We start from the raw sequence: 20,492 nt of genomic DNA, 5'->3' as shown, positions 1-20,492 counted from the left end.
TTTCCACAGTTTGTTGTGACCCACACAGTCAAAGGCTTTGGTGTGGTCAATAAAGCAGAAGTAGATGTTTTTCTGGAACTCTCTTGCTTTTTCGATGATGGAATGGATGTTGGCAATTTGATCTCTGGTTCCCCTGCCTTTTCTAAATCCAGCTTGAACATGTGGAAGTTCACGGTTCATGTCCTGTTGAAGACTGGCTTGGAGAATTTTGACCATTACTTTGCTAGCATGTGAGATGAGTACAGTTGTGCGGTAGTTTGAGCATTCTTTGGCATTGTCTTTCTTAGGGATTGAAATGAAAACTGAACTTTTCCAGTCCTGTTTGGCCACTGCTGAGTTTTCCAAATTTGCTTGCATATTGAGTGTAGCACTTTCACAGCATCATCTTTTAGGATTTGAAATAGCTCAACTGGAATTCCATCACCTCCACTAGCTTTGTTCGTAGTGATGTTTCCTAAGGTCCACTTGACTTCTCATTCCAGGATGTCTGGCTCTAGGTGAGTGATCACACCATTGTGGTTATCTGGGTCAGGAAGATCTTTTTTGTATAGTTCTTCTGTGTATTTTTGCCACCTATTCTTAGTATCTTCTGCTTCTGTTACGTCCATACCATTTCTGTCCTTTCTTGGTGCAATGCTAGTCTCTAGGAACATAAGTGAATAAAACATCCACACCCTCATTGCATAACGAGTCTAGACAGGTTGCTCAACATGTAAATGCACAGTGCTTTGACAGAGCCCAGGTGTGCGCATAGGAATGGCGTGTACTCAGTTCGGGAAAGTGTTGTCTAATTTTGAACGACAAAGAGGTGTTTAGTTAAAAAAGAGGAAGGTTAGCTACATGGCAGCTCAGATGAGGCAGAGGCTATAAGCGCAGGTCAGAAAGAATGTGTGTGTGTGTGTGAGAGAGAGACAGAGAGATAGAGAGAGAGAGAGAGAGAGAGAGAAACTGACTGACTGACTTGGAGATTAAGAGCTTCTTCTAATCGCATTAACGAAGATGGAGTTGAGGGACCAAGACTCAAAATAAAGAAAGCAGGTGGGAGGCTTTTAAGGAAATTTTGGCAAAGGGCTGCTTTTGATCTATAGGAGGTAATGAATGACTCCTTATCCTGAAGCAAGCATACTGGCTTTAAGGATATCTAAAACTTGGACTGTTTCTGGTAGTGAGGATGTAACACAACCTGTAAGGATCCTCGTCTTCTAGAATTCACCACCTTATGAACTAGCCCTGTGTTTAAGTGTGGGCTAGATTTAGTAAAAGGCTTTTAGTGAACAGACTGCTGTAGATACGATGAGAAGTCACTTTCAAGATAAGTTTACAAAGACTGTGGCTTCCCATCGTGGACACCCTCTCTTGTTCTTCTCTGAGGGATGCCAGATATTACACTATGAACTGCTCTTTGTAGAGGCCTTGGTGGCAAGAAATGATACTACCAGCCAACAGCTGGAGACCTGAGGCCTGATAACAGTCATATGGTGAGTTTAGAAGCAGATCCTCCCCTCATCAAATCTTGAAATGACTGTGGCCCCAGCCAACATGGTGACCGCAGCCTATGAGAGTCCCTGAACCAGAGGCACTCAGCTAAGCTGTACCAGGATTCCTGACCTACAGAGACAATAAATGGTTGCCGATTTAAGCTGCTAAATTTGTCAGGCAGCAATAGATAACTATTGTTTGAAACAGATATTGTTTGAAACAGAAGAGAAACAAGAGGTTATATTATGAAGCAAGGAAAAACCCATGTCTACGTTGAAACGTGTTCTGACATTCATTTCCGTGTAGACATCAAATCACCTTTAAGCTTCAGACTTAGTATCTTTCTAAACAGATCCTTGATTTTGGGACACTCTCCACTCTGCTCTCCCAAACTCTCTGGCTAGAAACCCAGATGGATTTATTATAAGGAAATTCCAAGAGAACATTCCCATACCCATACTACCTGTAAGCCAGAACTCGAGTCCTGAGAATCTTTCCTGGGCCTTTTTATTATGATTAAGTCTGCACCAACATCCTTCAGAGGGACCAGAGAAGCAGTAACCTGTAAAAAATGGTTATTGTTGTTCAGTGGCTAAGTCACGTCTGACTCTTTGTGACCCATGGACTGCAGCATGCCAGGCTTCCCTGTACTTCACTATCTCCTGGAGTTTACTCAAACTCATGTCCTTTGAGTTGGTGATGCCATCCAACATCTCATCCTCCTTCGCCCCCTTCTCCTCTTGCCCTCAATCTTTCCCAGCATCAGGGTCTTTTTCAATGACTCGCCTCTTTGCATCAGGTGGCCAAAGTATTAGAGCTTCCGGATCAGTTCTTCCAATGAATATTCAGGGTTGATTTCATTTATGATTGACTGGTTTGATCTCCCTGTAGTCCACAGGACTCTCAAGAGTCCTCTCCAACACCACAGTTCAAAAGCATCAATTCTTCAGTGCTCAGCCTTCTTTACGGTCCAACTCTCACATCCATACATGACTACTAGAAAAACCATAGCTTTGACTAGATGGACCTTTGTTGGCAAAGTGATGGCTCTGCTTTTTAATATGCTGTCTAGGTTGGTCATAGCTTTTCTTCCAAGGAGCAAGTGTCTTTTAATTTCATGGCTGCAGTCACCATCCACAGTGATTTTGGAGCCCAAGAAAATAACATCTGCCACTGTTTCCACTTTCCCCCCATCTATTTGCCATGAAATGACAAGACAGGATGCCATGATCTTTATTTTTTGAATGTTGAATTTTAAGCCAGCTTTTTCACTCTCCTCTTTCACTCTCATCAAGCGGTTCTTTAGTTCCTCTTCACTTTTTGCCACTAGAGTGGTATCATTTGCATATCTGAGGTTGCTGATATTCCTTCCAACAATCTTGATTCCAGCTTGTGAGTCTTCTAGCCTGGGATTTCACATGATGTACTCTGCATATAAGTTAAATAAGCAGGGTGACAATATACAGCCTTGATGTACTCCTTTCCAGATTTTGAACCAGTCTGTTGTTCCATGTCTGGTTTTAACTGTTGCTTCTGACCTGCACCTCCTTTTCGCACACATTAGAATCAAGCACCTCTCTATTTACTGGTCCTCCTCTATCCACCCTTCAATACCCGCTGCCATCACTGGCACTCAAATGTGTGCCGAGGGGCCCAAGAAGGACTATGCCTGGCAGCTCAATCAGCACAGCTGGGACACGGTCAATTTCAACTACATCTGCTGAGTACAAACCTCTCTTCTATCATGCTCACTTTAGGAAGTGACTCAGAAGTCGTATTTTTCTGAGAAAACGAAACAAAGTGACTCTAAAAAGTTCTTCATAGAGGTAGCAACAGTCTCCAACTCACTGTGAAACTGTGTAAGAGGGGGAAGAAGCAAAAGAAGCAAGCACCCTCCTCACCTTGCCTTTTTTCATACAGATGGTACATGGAAGTGGTCCAACAGTAGATAAGGAGAAGTTTCTCTTTATTAAAGTCCTACAGCTAATTCTATAACCCTTAGTGAATTAGTGAACCTAGACATTAAGTATAAATGCTGTTAATATCACAAAAAGAGAGCCCACCAGACGTTACGTGCTTCCTGGTGGAAGACCACTATGCTACCTGTGAAAGTCTCGGCCATAGAATCAGGGCCTGAGACCAAATCTGATCACATCTCTAGACCCAAATACCAATTTACAGGGAATACAGAAGACAAACAGAGAGGTCAAACCTCACCATGCAGATGTTCCTAGCAAAATTCAGACTATGGAAAACTTGAGAAGACAAATAACTTTGGTTATTCAACAAATATATAGCAAAAATCTAAGAGACAAAGAAACCTATAGATTAAAAGACACTTCAAAGACACATTAACCAATCTCTGTGCATGAACTTTAAATCTGGCCCTTGTATCAAATAAATTTAAAAATTATGACATTTATGAAACAACTGCAAATTTGAATACTGACTAGTTATCTGATGCTACCGAGGAATTACTGTTAGTTTCCTTGGGAGCGTAATAATGGCACAATAGTTATGTATGCTATAGGTGTCCTCTGTCCACAGGATTGCTTTAGCAATTCTGGGCCTTTTGTGGTTCCATATAAATTTTAGTATTATTTGTTCTAGTTCTGTGAAAAATGTCATAGGCATTTTGACAGGAATTGCATTAAATCTGCAGACTGCTTTGGGACTTCAGACAATACTACTAAGCCACAGTAATCAAAACAGCATGGTACTTGTACAAAAACATGACAGACCAAAAGTGCAGCATAAAGAGCCCAGAACTAAACCCACATACCTACAGTCAGTTAATCCTTGACAAAGGAGGTAAGAACACACAATGGAGAAAAGAAGGTCTTTTCAGCAAGTGACACTAGGAAAGCAGGACAGCTACCTGTAAATCAATGATGTTAGAACACACCCTCACACCATAAACAAACAAGCCAAAAAAACCCCTCTCAAATTGTTTTACAGACCTATATATAAGACATTTAACCATAAAACTTCTGGAAGAAAACATAGGCAAAATAGTCTCATAGTCTCAAATTATAGCAGTATTTTCTTAGATCAGTCTCCCAAGGGAAAACAAATAAAAGCAAAAATAAACAAATGGGACCTAGTCAAACTTAAAAGATTTTTTACCGTAAAGAAAACTATCAACAAAACAGAAACACAGCTCACAGACTGGGAGAAAATATTTGCAAGTGATGTGACTGACAGTCAATATCCAAAATGTACAAACAGCTCATACAACTCAGTATCAAAAACAAATAAATAAATAAAAACAACAAAATCAAAGGATGGACAGAAGACCTAAACAGACATTCCTTCAAAAAAGACATACAGATAGCCAACAAATCATGAAAAGACGCTCAACATCACTGATTACTGAGAAATTCAAATTAAAAATGGCCACCATCAAAACAAAAAGTCTGCAGAGAATGTGGAGAAAAGGACACCCTCCTACACTGTTAGTGGGAATATAAACTGGTACAGGCACAATGAAAAACAGTATGGAGGTTTCTTAAAAAACTAAAAATAGAGTTACCACATGATCCAGCAACCTCACTCCTGGGCATAAATCCAAAAAAGATGAAAACTCTAATCTGAAAAGATAAATGCACCCCAATGTTCACAGCAACATATGTACAATAACCAAGACACGGAAAGAACCCAAGTACCCATCAATAGATGATGGTTTAAGAAGATACAGTGGTCTAAGAAGTCACAAAAAAGAATGAAATATTGCCACTTGCAACAACATGGATGGAGCTAGAGAATGTCATACTAAGTGAGGGAAGTCAGATAAAGACAGATATTATATGATATCACTTATATGTGGAATCTAAAAAATAATACAAATATATCTATGTACAAAACAGAAACGGACTCACAGACACAGAAAACAAACTTATGGTTACCACAGGGGACAGGGAAGGACAAATTAAAGGTATGGGATTAACAAATACAAATAATCCAAAAAATATGTATATATTACTGAATCACTTTGCTGTAGAGCTAAAACTAACATAATAATGTAAATCAATTGTATTTCAATTTAAAAGAAAGTATTCTTAGACACAGAAAACAAACTTATGGTTATCATAGGGGAAATGGGAGGAGGGATAAATTAGGAGTATGGGATTAACAGATATATACACTTTGATATATATAAAATAAACAACAAGGATTTACTTTATAGTATGTGCATGTGTGCATGCTAAGTCACTTCAGTCATGTCCAACTCTTTGCGACCCTATGGACCATAGCCTGCCGGGCTCCTCTGTCCATGGTATTCTTTAGGCAACAACACTAAAGTGGGTTGCCACACCCTTCTCCAGGGGATTGTCCCAACCCAGGGATCAAACCTGCGTCTCTAACGTCTCTTGCACTGGCAGGCAAGTTCTTTACCACTAGCACCACCTGGGAAGCCCTAGGGAATTATATTCAATATCTTGTAATAACCTAAAATGAAAAAGAATTGGAAAAATACAATATAACTGAATCACTCTGCTGTATACCTGAAACTAACAATATTATGAATCAACCACATTTCAATTAAAAAAATGTTATATTCTGGAAATATACAGTGAAATATTTAAGAAAAAATTATGATGTCTGGGATCTTTTCCAAAAATAAAATCAGAGGACAAAGTATAGAGGGTACATGGAGATTACTATATTACTCTGTTTGCCTCTGTATATATTTGAAATTTTAGCTAGAAATAAATTATATGAGCTAGATCCCTACTTGCTTAGTATATAACTTTATGTGTAATTCATTTATGAATCGATTCTTAGCTTTTCCATTTAATGTTTAGAACCAGATCTCTAGTGATACAACCAGTAAGCAGTGATGAAGTTCAAACAAGAGTGGGAAAGGGATGAAATGGCAGGAGAACCTTTTCCACTGCCAATAAAATGTTTTTAAACCTATTATGGAAAATTTCAAATATGGTGGTGGTTTAGTCGCTAAAGTAGCTAAAATTTCAAATATATACAAGAGGGTGATTTACTTGTGAAAGATCATCCTGGCAGAGTGGCTGTGGGCAGGAAGGCAGGTGAGGTACAGTGAGCTTCCTTCCACACAGCGGTAGAGAGAAGGGCACTAGGGTAGGAGCTTTGATGGATCATCTTACTGAGATCCCGAGAAAGTCAGAGAGAGTATTTTCATTTTTGTTAGTGTTAATTGTTTTTGTCTCTGGAGCAAATAACTAAAGAACAAACCCCAAGAGTCTGTCATGTGTCAATCCTATTAAGACAGATAAAGGGATTTTGGCATAACTAAATCACAGTTTCACAGACACCACTTATCTACATTAGGATCTGGGAGTCGCTGTAGTGTCATTTGTGATCTTGGTTTTTGTCTTCTAAGTTTGTTATGATTTTATGGCACACTAAAGTCTTACATTTTTAGATGAAAGCTACCGTTCTTTTATGGTTTCCTACTCACTTCATGATTATAAAAATTCTATCCCCATTTTCTTACCTTTTAATATTTTTAATAGTTTTCATTTGGGGGACTTCCCTGGTGGTTCAGTGATTTAAGAATCTGCCTTCTAATGCACGGGATGTGAGTTTGACCCCTGGTCTGGGAACTAAGGTCCCACGTGCTGCAAGGCAACTAAGCCCGAGGGCCACAGCTACTGGGCCAGCACAGCAACAGAAGATCCCGCACGGCGCAGCAAAGGTCTCACGTGCCGCGACTAAGACACGACACAGGCTAATGAGTAAATTGTTTTTTAAAGTTTTCATTTTTGACATTAAATCTAATATATTTAGAGTTAAATTTTGATGTAAGAAGTGACAAGAATTCAAAAAAAAAAAAAAAATATCCAGCTTATTGGCTAGGTGAGGCTTTGAAGGACATAATAATTGAAATATGACCCAAAGCATTAATAGTGGGTCTTAACCCTAAAGCAAAAAAAAAAAAAAAAATGTTTTTGTCAAGACAGAACTTCTTTCTACATATGTGTAGATATGTAGTCCCACATGATAGTCCCAAAGAATTCCCTAAATAATAGACAAAGAACCTGAATGTACTATTTAAATATAATTTCTTTTGCCCTAATTTACCCATCTGTAGAGTATTACCCAGTACAATGTGGACCAGTAATATTAAAATGAAGTATATTTTTGTTTAAACGTGGTAAATTTAAATATTAAGTATGAGACATTTTAAGCTTTAAATTTTAATGAACTAATAGAACCATGTTCTTTCTAAATAAATAGTATCATTAAAAGTAACCTATAGACACAAAAGGAATATTTTATCAACAGTAAGAAAATTTCCTTAAAATCAACTTAGTTGAAACTACATTTTAAAAAATCATTCATTTAAAACATAAAATATTGCTTGAAAAAATGTGGAGGATACAGAACACTCCAAGGAAAAATACTGTCATATCAGGATGCATTCCAATCAAACTCTAATGGAAAACTGATGGCAGCACAACAAGATAATGTTCTACCTTAAAAAAAAATTATCTTCCACAATTTTGCTAAAGATGATAATAGTAAATATGACTAGGGTATGTATTTACTTTTTAAATGGGCATTAGAATCATTTATTTCAATGCTGGGTTTATATAATCTTGAAATACAACTGAAGATGAGAATATTAACTCTTTATGATTAAAAAAAACCATAAAAATGTCTTATAAAGAATGCCACAGAGAAAGAGCAAATCTATTCGATGCATGCAATAATAACTAGGTCAAATCACATATGACCAAAATGCAGCTCAGTATTTATTTTTCAAAGAAACTCTACTCACATTAATCATTTTAGGCTAAAACAGAGACACATAATTTAGAGCTATAAAATATACTTGGAAATTTTGAAAGCATCATTGTTAAATATAATAAAGAAAAACGACATAGCATTTTAGTACTGAATTCTTCTGGAGATATCCATTTAGGACTAAGGAAACAGATAAGATTTACAGATTGTTGTGAGAATCATCTCACTCAGTATTTCTTTTTAAATATTTAAATAGTTAACTAGAAAAAAAATTAATAGAATAATTTATTTACCTGACCGCTACCCGAGGTTGCCATGTTGATTTCTGCCACTCCTTGACCTTCATTCTGCCGTTCAGCTTCATGTGAGCCCGCTTCATGCTTGCTCTGAGATGACCTCTGTTAATATGGAGTTAACATCAGTACATACAAAAATGGTGCATGCTTTCTTAGCCCACAGCTTTCCTTCTTTCTTGCTTTAAAGCTCTGAATGCATATATAAATACAGGTTTACAAAAGCATGGAACTGCACTTCATACTTCATAACCTCCAGCAGGGTTGTCAGTTGACTATTTCGGTAAAAGGAAAGTGAAGTGTGTCCCTCGAGCAATAGAGCCGCACAAGACAAAGGATTTTCTGAGACTCACAGAAACACCATCCTCCACCAGCTGTGCTCACATCACTATCAGGGACATAACCCAACTAGAACAAATAACTGTCTTTTCCGCAAGGTCACATGGTTCTGGTATTTAATAGAGCTGCAAATATAACAGTTACTACCTAAGCTTATAAATGCCTTCTATGTAAGTATATTTATACACACATATATATTTCCATATACATCTGCTAATAAAAGTCACATGAAACCAACAGATAAGCTCTTAGGTTCTAATATGAATAAAACCAAAACCTTTTCTAATGTAACCACCATCTGTTATGTAAAGTGAAAGGGCAAGATTATATCCAGTAAAAGCAGTCATTTCAAGACAGATTATATCCAATACAAAGCAGTCATTTTGAAAAATATCACCACAGAATCAAAGAAATAAAATAATCTATCAATCATCTTTTATAGAAACAATTACCAGTGTGCCTCCTCTAGGAAAATTATAGGCAAAATTAAAAATCACACATTAAAAAGTGTGACATAATAATGGAAAACTATATTACCAAGTGGCTTCCACTGGAATTTCTTTAAACATAAAGCTTTCCTAGACCATTTAAAATGGGACTTAAAAATAATTTACATATACTATTTCCATCAATAAACAAGGAGAGGTAGTCCCAATAATTCAGAAACAAGAAAAAACAGTACCACGGGAAAGTGGCACTATAAAATTCAACAAAATCATCTAAAGTAGAGAATACAAAGTCACTGAAGAGAAAAAAATGAATCAATGAGCACTAAATCCACAAAGATCTGACACTAACATCACTGAAGATGTCAACATAAAAGCAATTCTTGAGTATGTGCAATGTTAGTAACTTGCAATAGGGCTGGAGAATACAGCACTGACGGAACCAGGCATTGTTCAATGCACTCTTCAAGATTTAGTCTAGTCAGGGATACTATCAAATAATGAAAGAAACGACAATAAAGTTAAAAACTTTGACAAGTACTCACAGGGTGCTTATAAAGATATATAACAGAAGGACATCAGACATTGTGGGAGTCCGGGGAAGCACTCTCTTAGGAAGTATTGTTTGGACTGAGATCTAAAATATAAACAGGAGATCTAGGAAATGGGATATGACAGAGGATGAAGGAAACAGAGACCATGTGCAAAGATTTAGGGAAATAGAGACCATATGCAAAGGAGCTGGGATGAGAGGCACATGGTTTGCTCTAGGATATCAAAGAATTACAGTGTGAAGAGCAGAACAGATGGTTAAAAAAAGGAACTTAATGATTTTGTTGAATTTCAGTGTGATTCTCAGATGGCACCCACGCCCCTACATAACCAATACTAGTAATGCTAAAGGAAAAAGGTGCATGTATTCTGATTGTTTAAACTCAAGTTTTAAATGGTCTAAGTAGGCGGGAAACAGAAGAGATCGACTTGCAGACTATATATTAAGGTAAGTGGGAGATGATGGTCCTTTACACCCAGGGAAGCACTGTTGTAGATCAAAGCAGTGGAGACAGAGGTCAATCTGAAGGACTGCAAGACAGACTGGATACAGTGAGTGGAAGAAGAGATCTGGGGTCACAAACTACTCTTCTGTTTCTCAGCTCACACAGCTAAATAATGCTGGTGCCATTCATAGAGACAGATAATACTAAAAGAGAATGAGGATTGGGAGGATGTGGGAGTCCCAAGGAGGACTTAGGAGGAGATCATCCTTAATTATGCTTTGGGTATGTTGGATTTAAAATGCCTTTAAGACAATCCACTTTAAGTGTACAACTCAATGACTTTGAATCAACTTACCAAGAATCACCATACTTCAGTTTTAGACCATTTTCATCATTCTAAAAAGATCCTTTGTGCTCATTTATAGGTAATCCCCATTCCCACTCACAGCTCCAAGTAACTATGGCTCTACTTTGTAAACTTGTCTTTTCTGTATATTTATTGTAAATGGACTATATGGACTTACATGTCTAGCTACTTTTACTGGGTATAATGCTTTCGTGGTTCACCTCTGTTACAGCGTGTGTCAACAATTTGTTCCTTTTAATTGCCGAATAGTATTACATTGTAATAGTATACATTCTATTTATTGATCCACCAGTTGATACACTTTTGCCTTTTTCTACTTTTGGGCTACTGTGAGTAATGCTGCCATGAATATTCAAACTAAAGTCTCTGTGTGGGCAAATGTGCTCATTTCTCTTAGACAGCTAGAAGTGGAACTGCTGGGTTATATGGTAACTGTACGTTTAATGCTTCAGGTAACTGCCAAACTTCCAAGTGGCTGAACCATTTTACATTCCCATCAGCAGCGTATGACAGCTTCTATTGATCCACCTCCTTGCCAGTGCTTATTGTTTTCTTCATGACTACAGCCATCCTAGTGAGTATAGAGTGATACAGCGTTGTGGTTTTAACTTGACTTCCTTAATGACCAATGATGTTGAGCCCATTTTCATGTGCTTATTTGCCATTCCTATGTATTTTTCTGGTGAAATGTGTATTCAAATCTTCAGCCCATCTGTAAGTTGGGTTGTCTCTTTATTAATGAGTTATAAGAGTACTCTGCATGGGATTTTAAAAACTATTTCTCAATGGCTATTTTCTAGAGATTATTAAACCACACCTCAATTTTCCTTATAGCTCCATCTTTTGGGGCCCCTCTCCCCCCAGTGTATACACTTGTCAGTAAATAACCTATTGGAAAGAATACAAAAGAAAGTGGTAGCACTGATTGCGTCATGTACCCTCTTGGAACTTCTGAGATTTGAATCAAGTGCAATAGTTATATCATCTGAGTTATATCCTGTATCTAGACCCTAAACCAGAGTTGTTAGCAGGTAGGGCAAAGATAGTGTTATAAGATGCTTCATGGTGGACAAAGTATTTGGCAGACATCTTTTCTTCTCTATACTGTATGTGAACTAATTTATGAGTATCTGATCCACAGTTTTCTCCATTTTTTAGCTTCTCCTTCTGATCATAATAAAGAAACACCAAACAGCAAAATTAAAAAGTTTTCTTTCTTTCTTAAACAAGACATGACACCTTCTTTTAGTTTATATTCACTGAATAAATATAACCACTTAAGGCTATGAAAAATATGGCCATTTTTATAACAAAAAGAAACAAGAATAGACTAAGTTACAGTGGTAGACAGTTGGTCCCAAATCCAATGATATAAATGAAATCTTGAACATATAAAAAAACACAAACAAGCCCCCGACCTGCAATAAACTTATAATTGTGCTGACAATGAGAACTGTTACTAACAAATGACAATTTTTCTTAGGAATTTCTAGAGGCCAGAATGTTGGTAAAGTTTGAAATGTACTGACAGTGAGTATATTATACCAGGCAAATGATGACCAAAAGAAGTCCCATGCAGTAATACTAACAGCAAAGAAGGCTATTTCACACACATAAAAGAGTCAATCAAGTAGGAAAAATAAATGTAAATATTGACTTAGAAATTAAAAAAAAAAAACAAAAACAACCCTGTTGATGCAGCCAAACAGTAAAAATCGTAATACAAGAAAGATGGTGAATAAAAACTAACTATAACTAAAGAAGGTAGAAAAACAACAGCAAAAACTCAAAGCAGAAAAAATATATATAAAAAGAAAATATAAATGCAGTGCTGCTCAATAAAAAACACAAGTTGCCTCTCTAAAAACAGCTTTAAAAATAGAGTATAGTATTTTTGATTGAGGAAAAAAAAAAACAAAAACACGCAGATAAACTACCCTGGAAACCCAAAGGGGCCATAATAACCGAATGCCACATACAGCAATGCCAATGACGTTGAAAAAGGAGTAAAGAGATAGTTTTATTTTGGAAGGAAAAAAACAGTCCTGAAGGGTTAACATTGCAAAAAGGACACATTCTGTATATTACAAATACTTGGTTCATACTGACTTAAAACATCCAGGTTAAACTACTTCTAACAATATGACTATTACACTGAACTTGACTACTTAGCAAATACATGTTTCTACATATTTCAAATTCCGATGTACTGAAGCCAAAGCTTCTAAGATATTTAAAAAGCAAGGCATGGATGAAGAGAGCCTTAAAGACACTGTTTGCAAAAATTATACCTTTTAACATTAGAATTAGTTGTCTTCCCTCTGTATAAATGGGCCTGCACTAAGTTTCTGCCTCCAAACAGAACTATTCATTATTTGATCAGATTTTCCATGGGTGGAAAATATGTGCTGGCGATGAGTGTTGTTGCTGTTGTTTAGCTGCTAAGTCATGTCCGACTCTTTTGCAACCCCACGGACGGGAGTCCACCAGGTTTCTCTTTCTATAGGATTTCCCGGGCAAGAATACTGGAGTGGGAATCTTCCCGACCCAGTGATAGAACCTGCATCTCCTGTGCTGGCAGGCAGATTCTTTACCACCGAGCTACCTGGTAAGCATGCTGGTGATGAAAGGACACGTCAAATTTGTTTCGCGTACAAAAGTTTTCTCTCACTGTAAAAGCTGTACAGTTACTATAAAAACATTACAAAACTGGCCAAACTAAAAAAACAAGGAGCTATTAACAATGGTTATCTGCCTTTTCATATTATTTCTGACACACTATGTTTATTTGTGCATATTAAAAAATGGGATCAAAGTGTACATACTATTTTTTATATCATAAACATTAAAAAATATCAACAAGCACTTCATCGTGTTTTTAGTAATTATATTTAGAATAAAGCAGTAGGTTGATGTTTCAATCTTTGCATTCTCTTTTTTCTTGTATCATCTAGAATGTGAGTCTTAATCTGGCTGCATATTAGAAACTTTGCATTGATGTATCCCCAAATACTGAGCCAATTTTTCCTAGCAAAAATTCTGTATTGTTCAATGTGGACTTTTATTCAACACTTTTTGCTCTTATTGCATAGAGACAGGTCTTCCTGTAGGTGACTTAAGCAGCAAATACTTTATTTTCTCTGAGCCTCCCACATGCTGTTTCTCCCTATTCAGCAATAGTTCATTTAAGTTCCATGTAGGTTTTCCTTTTATTTGCCCATAAACAAGGTGAGAAGTGCCCAGATTCAGTGGCTATAAACAGACAGCTGAAGGGATGGTTTTTATACCCCATCCTTCTGTGTGGTGATCAAAACCAAGTTTTAGCTGCAGAGCTGACAAACATGGTTTGAACCCCCTTTTTAATCCTCATGTCCAGAAGCGCCTAGTGTAACCAATTCTGGAAGCTCTCAAGACCACACAGGGTAAGATGAGCTGCTCTGTGACCTACTAGTGCTCACTCCAGGGTCAACTCTCTACCATCATCTAGAAGAATGATTTGTTTATCTGCTTTGCAGTTCTCCTAATTTTATTAATTGTCACCTTCCCTGGTATTTGTGCTTTTTCATTTTGTCCTTTTACTGTCATTTTAATGAAGTTTGTAAAGTGAGCATAGATAAATGTATACAATCAATTTTTACTATGGATTACACAAGGAGATAGCTTATTTACAAACTGTTAGTAGCCAAATTATAAGTAAACAGATAACTGAAGTAAGGTATCTATTTATGGCTCTATAAGCTTTAACTGACTAAACGTTATGAAGAAATAGTAATATAGGTTTTTGAAATCTACTTAATTTAATGAAAAAGCTTATCAAATGTCTCAGTTCTCTAGAACATCTATTTCAATGACACTGCACTAACTGTGCACATCTTCTCTTAGAATAACCACCCATCATTACATCTGCAAACAAAAGAGACAATTTACTAACCTCTGCTTCTGTTGCTTGGGACTGTAAAAGCTGTCGTATACGAAGTATGTCCTTTTCTATTTGTTGAATTCTGGTTATTCTTCGCTAAAATAAAATAAGTAACCAAATTAGATCTATTTTTATTGAAAACATTAGTTTTTAATATTAATTTAACATTAACCATTCTATGGTTACCATTTAAAAGCTTAGGATTGTATAAAATCATTCTTTTTTTCTATACCAAATCATTCTTATGTGAAAATTAGATACATATATATACATATTCATATACTGAGGACATCAGTGGATCAGTTCAACTTTTTAACACATCTAACTTTATAAAACAGATCTCTAGATTTAGGAAAACTGTACAAATGCAAGTCATGTATCTACTTGGACCATAAAGAAAAGTGAGTGCTGAAGAATTGATGCTTCTGAACTGTGGTGTTGGAGAAGACTCTTGGGAGTCCCTTGGACTGCAAGGAAATCCAACCAATCCATCCTAAAGGAAATCAGTCCTGAATATTCTTTGGAAGGACTGATGCTGAAGCTGAAACTCCAATACTTTGGCCATCTGATGCGAAGAACCAACTCACTGGAAAAGACCCTGATGCTGGGAAAGATTGAAGGCAGAAGGAGAAGGGGACGACAGAGGATAAGATATGGTTAGATGGTATCACGGATTTCAATGGACATGAGTTTGAGCAAACTCAGGGAGATAGTGAAGGACAGGAAAGCTTGGCATGCTGCAGTTCACAGAGTAGCAAAGAGCTGGACATGACTGAGCAACTGAACAACAAATGATATGTAACAGTGTGAAATTGGTATTTAAAAGTTGTTCTCAAAAACTATTTCAAAAAGAAAATTACATCTGAATCTAAACTTTTATTATATTAATTCATATGTCAGTACAGTAAAATGGGTTTATATAAAGTATGGCATCCTGTAAAGAGAAAGAACATCTGACTTTTTTAAGAAGCAACAGTATGTAAAAAATAAGAATAATCTTCCCCAAAGTTATTCCTATTACAGGTCAGCAGTACCTTTCAGAGTTAGCTTTCCCAAATACTTACTGCAGCTAAACATTACTCCCAACACTAAAGATCACAGTGATGGTAAGAGTTATTGCTTCCCCCATATACTGAGATCTTCAAGTGAACACAAAGCAGTAACTACAGATCAAACAATGTGGAACTGAAAAATGTGGGAAATGTTTTCAAGTATATATATTTTAAAAATAAGTACTGCTGACACTGTATCATCTTCTGCCATAATTCCATAGTTGACACTGTAACATTGGTATAAAAAGCTGTATTGTAAGAGTAATTGTTTCAATGAGTAAAAAGTGTCAGAAACTAGATGAGTCATTTCCAAACTTTTTATGATTATGAAAGATTTTTGAAGCACGCATACTTCAATAGATAATTAAAGTATTATAAAGAACAGCTTTAAGTATATATAGCTAAAAAACTTACATACAAAACTTACCCTTTGATCAAAAATAGTTTTGTTTAAATAAATGTCCTTATGATTTTGTTGCCATAGTAGGAATGATTACTGTTGCTGCTTCATTATGATAAACAAACACGGAAAAGCTCAAAAAAGTTGTGCTCACCAAAAAAGAAAACTTCCTCCCTCTGTCCCTCCTTTGTAACACTACAACTATGCTAATTCTCTATCACGATTCTGATAATAGTGAACTTAATTAAGGTAAATAATATTCTCTAATTAAGACATTTACCATGTCTAATTTTCACCATGAAAATACACTGAAGAAGAAGTGCTTTTGGTAGCTCTCTAAAGATTCTGCAGAGATGAGTGATCACTTCTACATCAGATACTAAATACATCCTGACATTACAGAAACAACACAACTATCTACACTTACTACTTTCATAATATTTCATTGTTTTCCTCTCTCTATATAACCAGCTCCCCCTCACCAATAAAGTCCCAAGTCAAAATTTTTAATATTTAGAGGATGAAAACAGCAAAATATATCTAACATTCCTCTTCACAGAACCATATTTTGGTATTGCTATTAGGTCACTAAAGCCTGAAATCAAGTCAACACCTTGATGACGGCTTCCACAGTAACCTGTGTGCTTTTGTTACTCAACATACAATGGAAGAAGCCAGTAGCATTTCTTTCCATTCTCTATATGACAATCTTGAATATTTATGAAATTAAATGCAAAACGCTTAACTGTTCAGGCATACAGAGATGGTATGACTTTTGAAAAACTGATATAAAATTATATAGTAATATAGTTTGATATATATATTGAAATTGCATTTAGAATCAAACTCCATACCCACCAGAGACACTCAGAGGGCTGAAACGAACTTTATGTGCACCAGGACCAAGAGACCCCACAGAGACTGAGAAAGAACTGTGTTTGAGTGTCTCCTGTGAACATACGGGTCAGCGGTAATCTGCCACAGAGGCAGGGGCTCTGGGTGCAGCAGACTTGGGTATCGCATAAGTCCTCTTGGAGGAGGTCGCCATTAACCCCACGACAGAGCAGCCAGAGCTTACACAGGACTGGGGAAGTAAGACTCCTGGAGGAAACAAACAGGACCTTGTGTGCACCAGGACCCAGGAAAAAGAAGCACTGACCCCACCAGAGACTGACCCAGACTTGCCCGTGAGTGTCCAGGAGTCTCCGGTGGAGATATGGGTCGGTGGTGGCCTGCTGCAGGGTCAGGGGCACTGAGTGTAGCAGAGCATGCATGGGACCTTTTGAAGGAGGTCGCCATTATCTTCATTACCTCCACTATAGTTTGGCCCCAGGTAAATAGCAGGGAGGGAACACAGCCCCACCAATCAACAGAAAATTGGATTAAAGATCTACTGATCCTGGTCCTGCCCCTCAGAATAAGACCCAGTTTCGCCCTCAGTCAGTATCTCCCATCAGGAAGCTTCCATAAGCCTCTTATCTTTCTCCATCAGAGGGCAGATAGACTGAAAACCAACCACAATTACAGAAAACTAACCTTTCTAATCACATGAACCACAGCCTTATCTAACTCAATTAAACTATGAGCCATGCCATGTAGGGCCACCCAAGATGTACAGGTCATGGTGGAGAGTTCTGACAAAACATGGCCCACTGGAGAAGGGAATGGCAAACCACTTCAGTATTCTTGCTTTGAGAACCCTATGAATAGTATGAAAATGCAAAAAGATAGGACACTGAAAGATGAACTCCCAGGGTTGGTAGGTGACCACTATGCTACTGGATATAACTCCAGAAAGACTGAAGAGATGGAGCCAAAGCAAAAACAACATCCAGTTGTGGATGTGACTGGTGATGGAAGTAAAGTCCAATGCTGTAAAGAGCAATACTGCATAGGAATATTAGATCCACGAATCAAGGCAAATTGGAAGTGGTCAAAAAGGAGATGGCAAGAGTGAACGTCGACATTCTAGGAATCAGTGAACTAAAATGGACTGGAATGGGTGAATTTAGCTCAGATGACCATTATATCTACTACTGCGGGCAGGAATCCCTCAGAAGAAATGGAGTAGCCATCATGGTCAACAAAAGAGTCCGAAATGCAGTAGTTGGATGCAATCTCAAAAACAACAGAATGATCTCTGTTCGTTTCCAAGGCAAACCATTCAATATCACGGTAATCCAAGTCTATTCCCTGACCAGTAACGCTGAAGAAGCTGAAGTTGAAAGGGTATATGAAGACCTACAAGAACTTCTAGAACTAACACCCAAAAAAGATGTCCTTTTCATTACAGCGGACTGGAATACAAGAGTAGGAAGTCAAGAAACACCTGGAGTAACAGGCAAAATTTGGCCATGGAGTACAGAACAAAGCAGGACAAAGGCTAATAGAGTTTTTCAAAGAGAATGCACTGGTAATAGCAAACATCCTCTTTCAACAACACAAGAGAAGACTCTACATATGGATATCACCTGATGGTCAACACCAAAATCAGACTGATTATGTTCTTTGCATCCAAAGACGGAGAAGCTCTATACAGTCAGCAAAAGCAAGACCAGGAGCTGACTGTGGCTCAGATCATGAACTCCTAATGCTAAATTCAGACTTAAACTGAAGAAACTAGGGAAAAACCACTAGACCAATCAGATATGACCTAAATCACATCCCTTACGATTACACAGTAGAAGTGATGTATAGATTCAAGGGATTAGATCTGATAGACAGAGTGCCTAAAAAACTATGGATGCAGGTTCATGATATTGTACAGGAGGGAGGGATCAAGATTACCCCCAAGAAAAAGAAGTGCAAAAAGGCAAAATGGTTGTCTGAGGAGGCTTTACAAATAGCTGTAAAAAGAAGAGAAGTGCAAGGCAAAGGAGAAAAGGAAATATATACCCATTTGAATGCAGAGTTCCAACAAATAGCACAGAGAGATAAGAAAGCCTTCCTCAGTGATCAGTGCAAAGAAATAGAGGAAAACAACCAAAAGGGAAAGACTAGAGATCTCTTCAAGAAAATGAGAGATACCAAGGGGACATTTCATGCAAAGATGGGCTCGATAAAGGACAGGAATGGTATGGACCTAACAGAAGCAGAAGATATTAACAAGAGGTGGCAAGAATACACAGAAGAACTGTACAAAAAGATCTTTACAACCCAGATAATCATGATGATATGATCACTCACCTAGAGCCAGACATTCTGGAATGCGAAGTCAAGGGGGACTTAGGAGTCATCACTACGAACAAAGCTAGTGGAGGTGATGGAATTCTAGTCAAGCTATTTCAAATCCTAAAAGATGATGCTATGCAAGTGTTGCACTCAAAATGCCAGCAAATTTGGAAAACTCAGCAGTGGCCATAGGACTGGAAAAGGTTCCTTTTCATTACAATCCCAAAGAAAGGCAATGCTGAAGAATGCTCAAACTACCGCACAATTGCACTCATCTCACACGCTAGTAAAGTGATGCTCAAAATTCTCCAAGCCAGACTTCAACAGTATGCAAACCATGAACTTCCAAATGTTCAAGCTGGTTTTAGACAAGGCAGAGGAACCAGAGACCAAATTGCCAACACCCATTGACTCACTGAAAAAGCAAGAGTGTTGCAGAAAATCATCTACTTCTGCTTTATTGACTATGCCAAAGCCTTTGACAGTGTGGATCACAACAAACTATGAAAAATTCTTAAAGAGATGGGAATACCAGACCAACTGACCTGCCTTTTGAGAAATTTGTATGCAGGTTAGGAGGCAGTTAGAACTGGACATAGAACAACAGACTGGTTCCAAATAGGGAAAGGAGAACGTCTAGGCTGTATCTTGTCTCCCTGTTTATTTAATTTATATGCAGAGTACTTCATGAGAAACACTGGTCTGGATGAAGCACAAGCTGGAATCAAGATTGCTGGGAGAAATATCAATAACCTCAGATATGCAGATGACACTTCCCTTATGGCAGAAAGCAAAGAAGAACTAAAGAGCCTGCTGATGAAAGTGAAAGAAGAGAGTGAAAAAGCTGGCTTAAAACTCAACATTCAGAAAATTAAGATCCTGGCATCTGGTCCTATCACTTCATGGCAAATAGATGGGAAACAGTGGCAGACCTTATGTTTTGGGCTCCAAAATCACTGCAGATGGTGAATGCAGCCATGAAATAAAAGATGCTTGCTCCTTGGAAGAAAATTTATGACCCACTTAGACAGCATATTAACAAGCGGAGACATCACTTTGCCAACAAAGGTCCGTCTAGTCAAAGCTATCATTTTTCCAGTAGTCACGTATGGATGTGAGAGTGGACTATAAAGCTGACTGCTGAAGCATAGATACTTTTGAACTGTGGTGTTGGAGAAGACTCTTGAGAGTCCCTTGGACTGCAAGGAGATCCAACCAGTCTATCCTAAAGGAAATCAGTCCTGAATATTCACTGGAATATTCACTGAAGCTGAAACTGCAATCCTTTGGCCACCTGATGTG

At 37.6% G+C, this 20,492-nt stretch overlaps 1 protein-coding gene across 28 annotated transcripts in view; it reads right to left on the bottom strand.

Moving 5' to 3' along the window:
• APC (APC regulator of Wnt signaling pathway) overlaps window positions 1–20,492 on the bottom strand; it is a 351,744-nt gene that overhangs the window by 28,349 nt on the left and 302,903 nt on the right. For all 28 annotated transcript variants that reach the window (XM_086323303.1, XM_086323316.1, XM_086323301.1 and 25 more), the window contains 2 exons: window positions 14,580–14,663; window positions 8,499–8,603 (listed from right to left, as the gene is read on the bottom strand). In XM_086323303.1, coding sequence (XP_086179429.1) covers window positions 8,499–8,603; window positions 14,580–14,663 — 189 coding nt within the window. The remainder of the gene's footprint in view (window positions 1–8,498; window positions 8,604–14,579; window positions 14,664–20,492) is intronic.

The sequence above is a fragment of the Bos grunniens genome, chromosome 10 (assembly GCF_055505025.1).
Source record: "Bos grunniens cultivar Pamir isolate PY7600 chromosome 10, Bosgru_T2T1.0, whole genome shotgun sequence".
Classification (NCBI taxonomy): Eukaryota; Metazoa; Chordata; class Mammalia; order Artiodactyla; family Bovidae; genus Bos; species Bos grunniens.
Note: the sequence above shows the minus strand (reverse complement) of the source record. Positions and strands in the feature narration are given on the sequence as shown.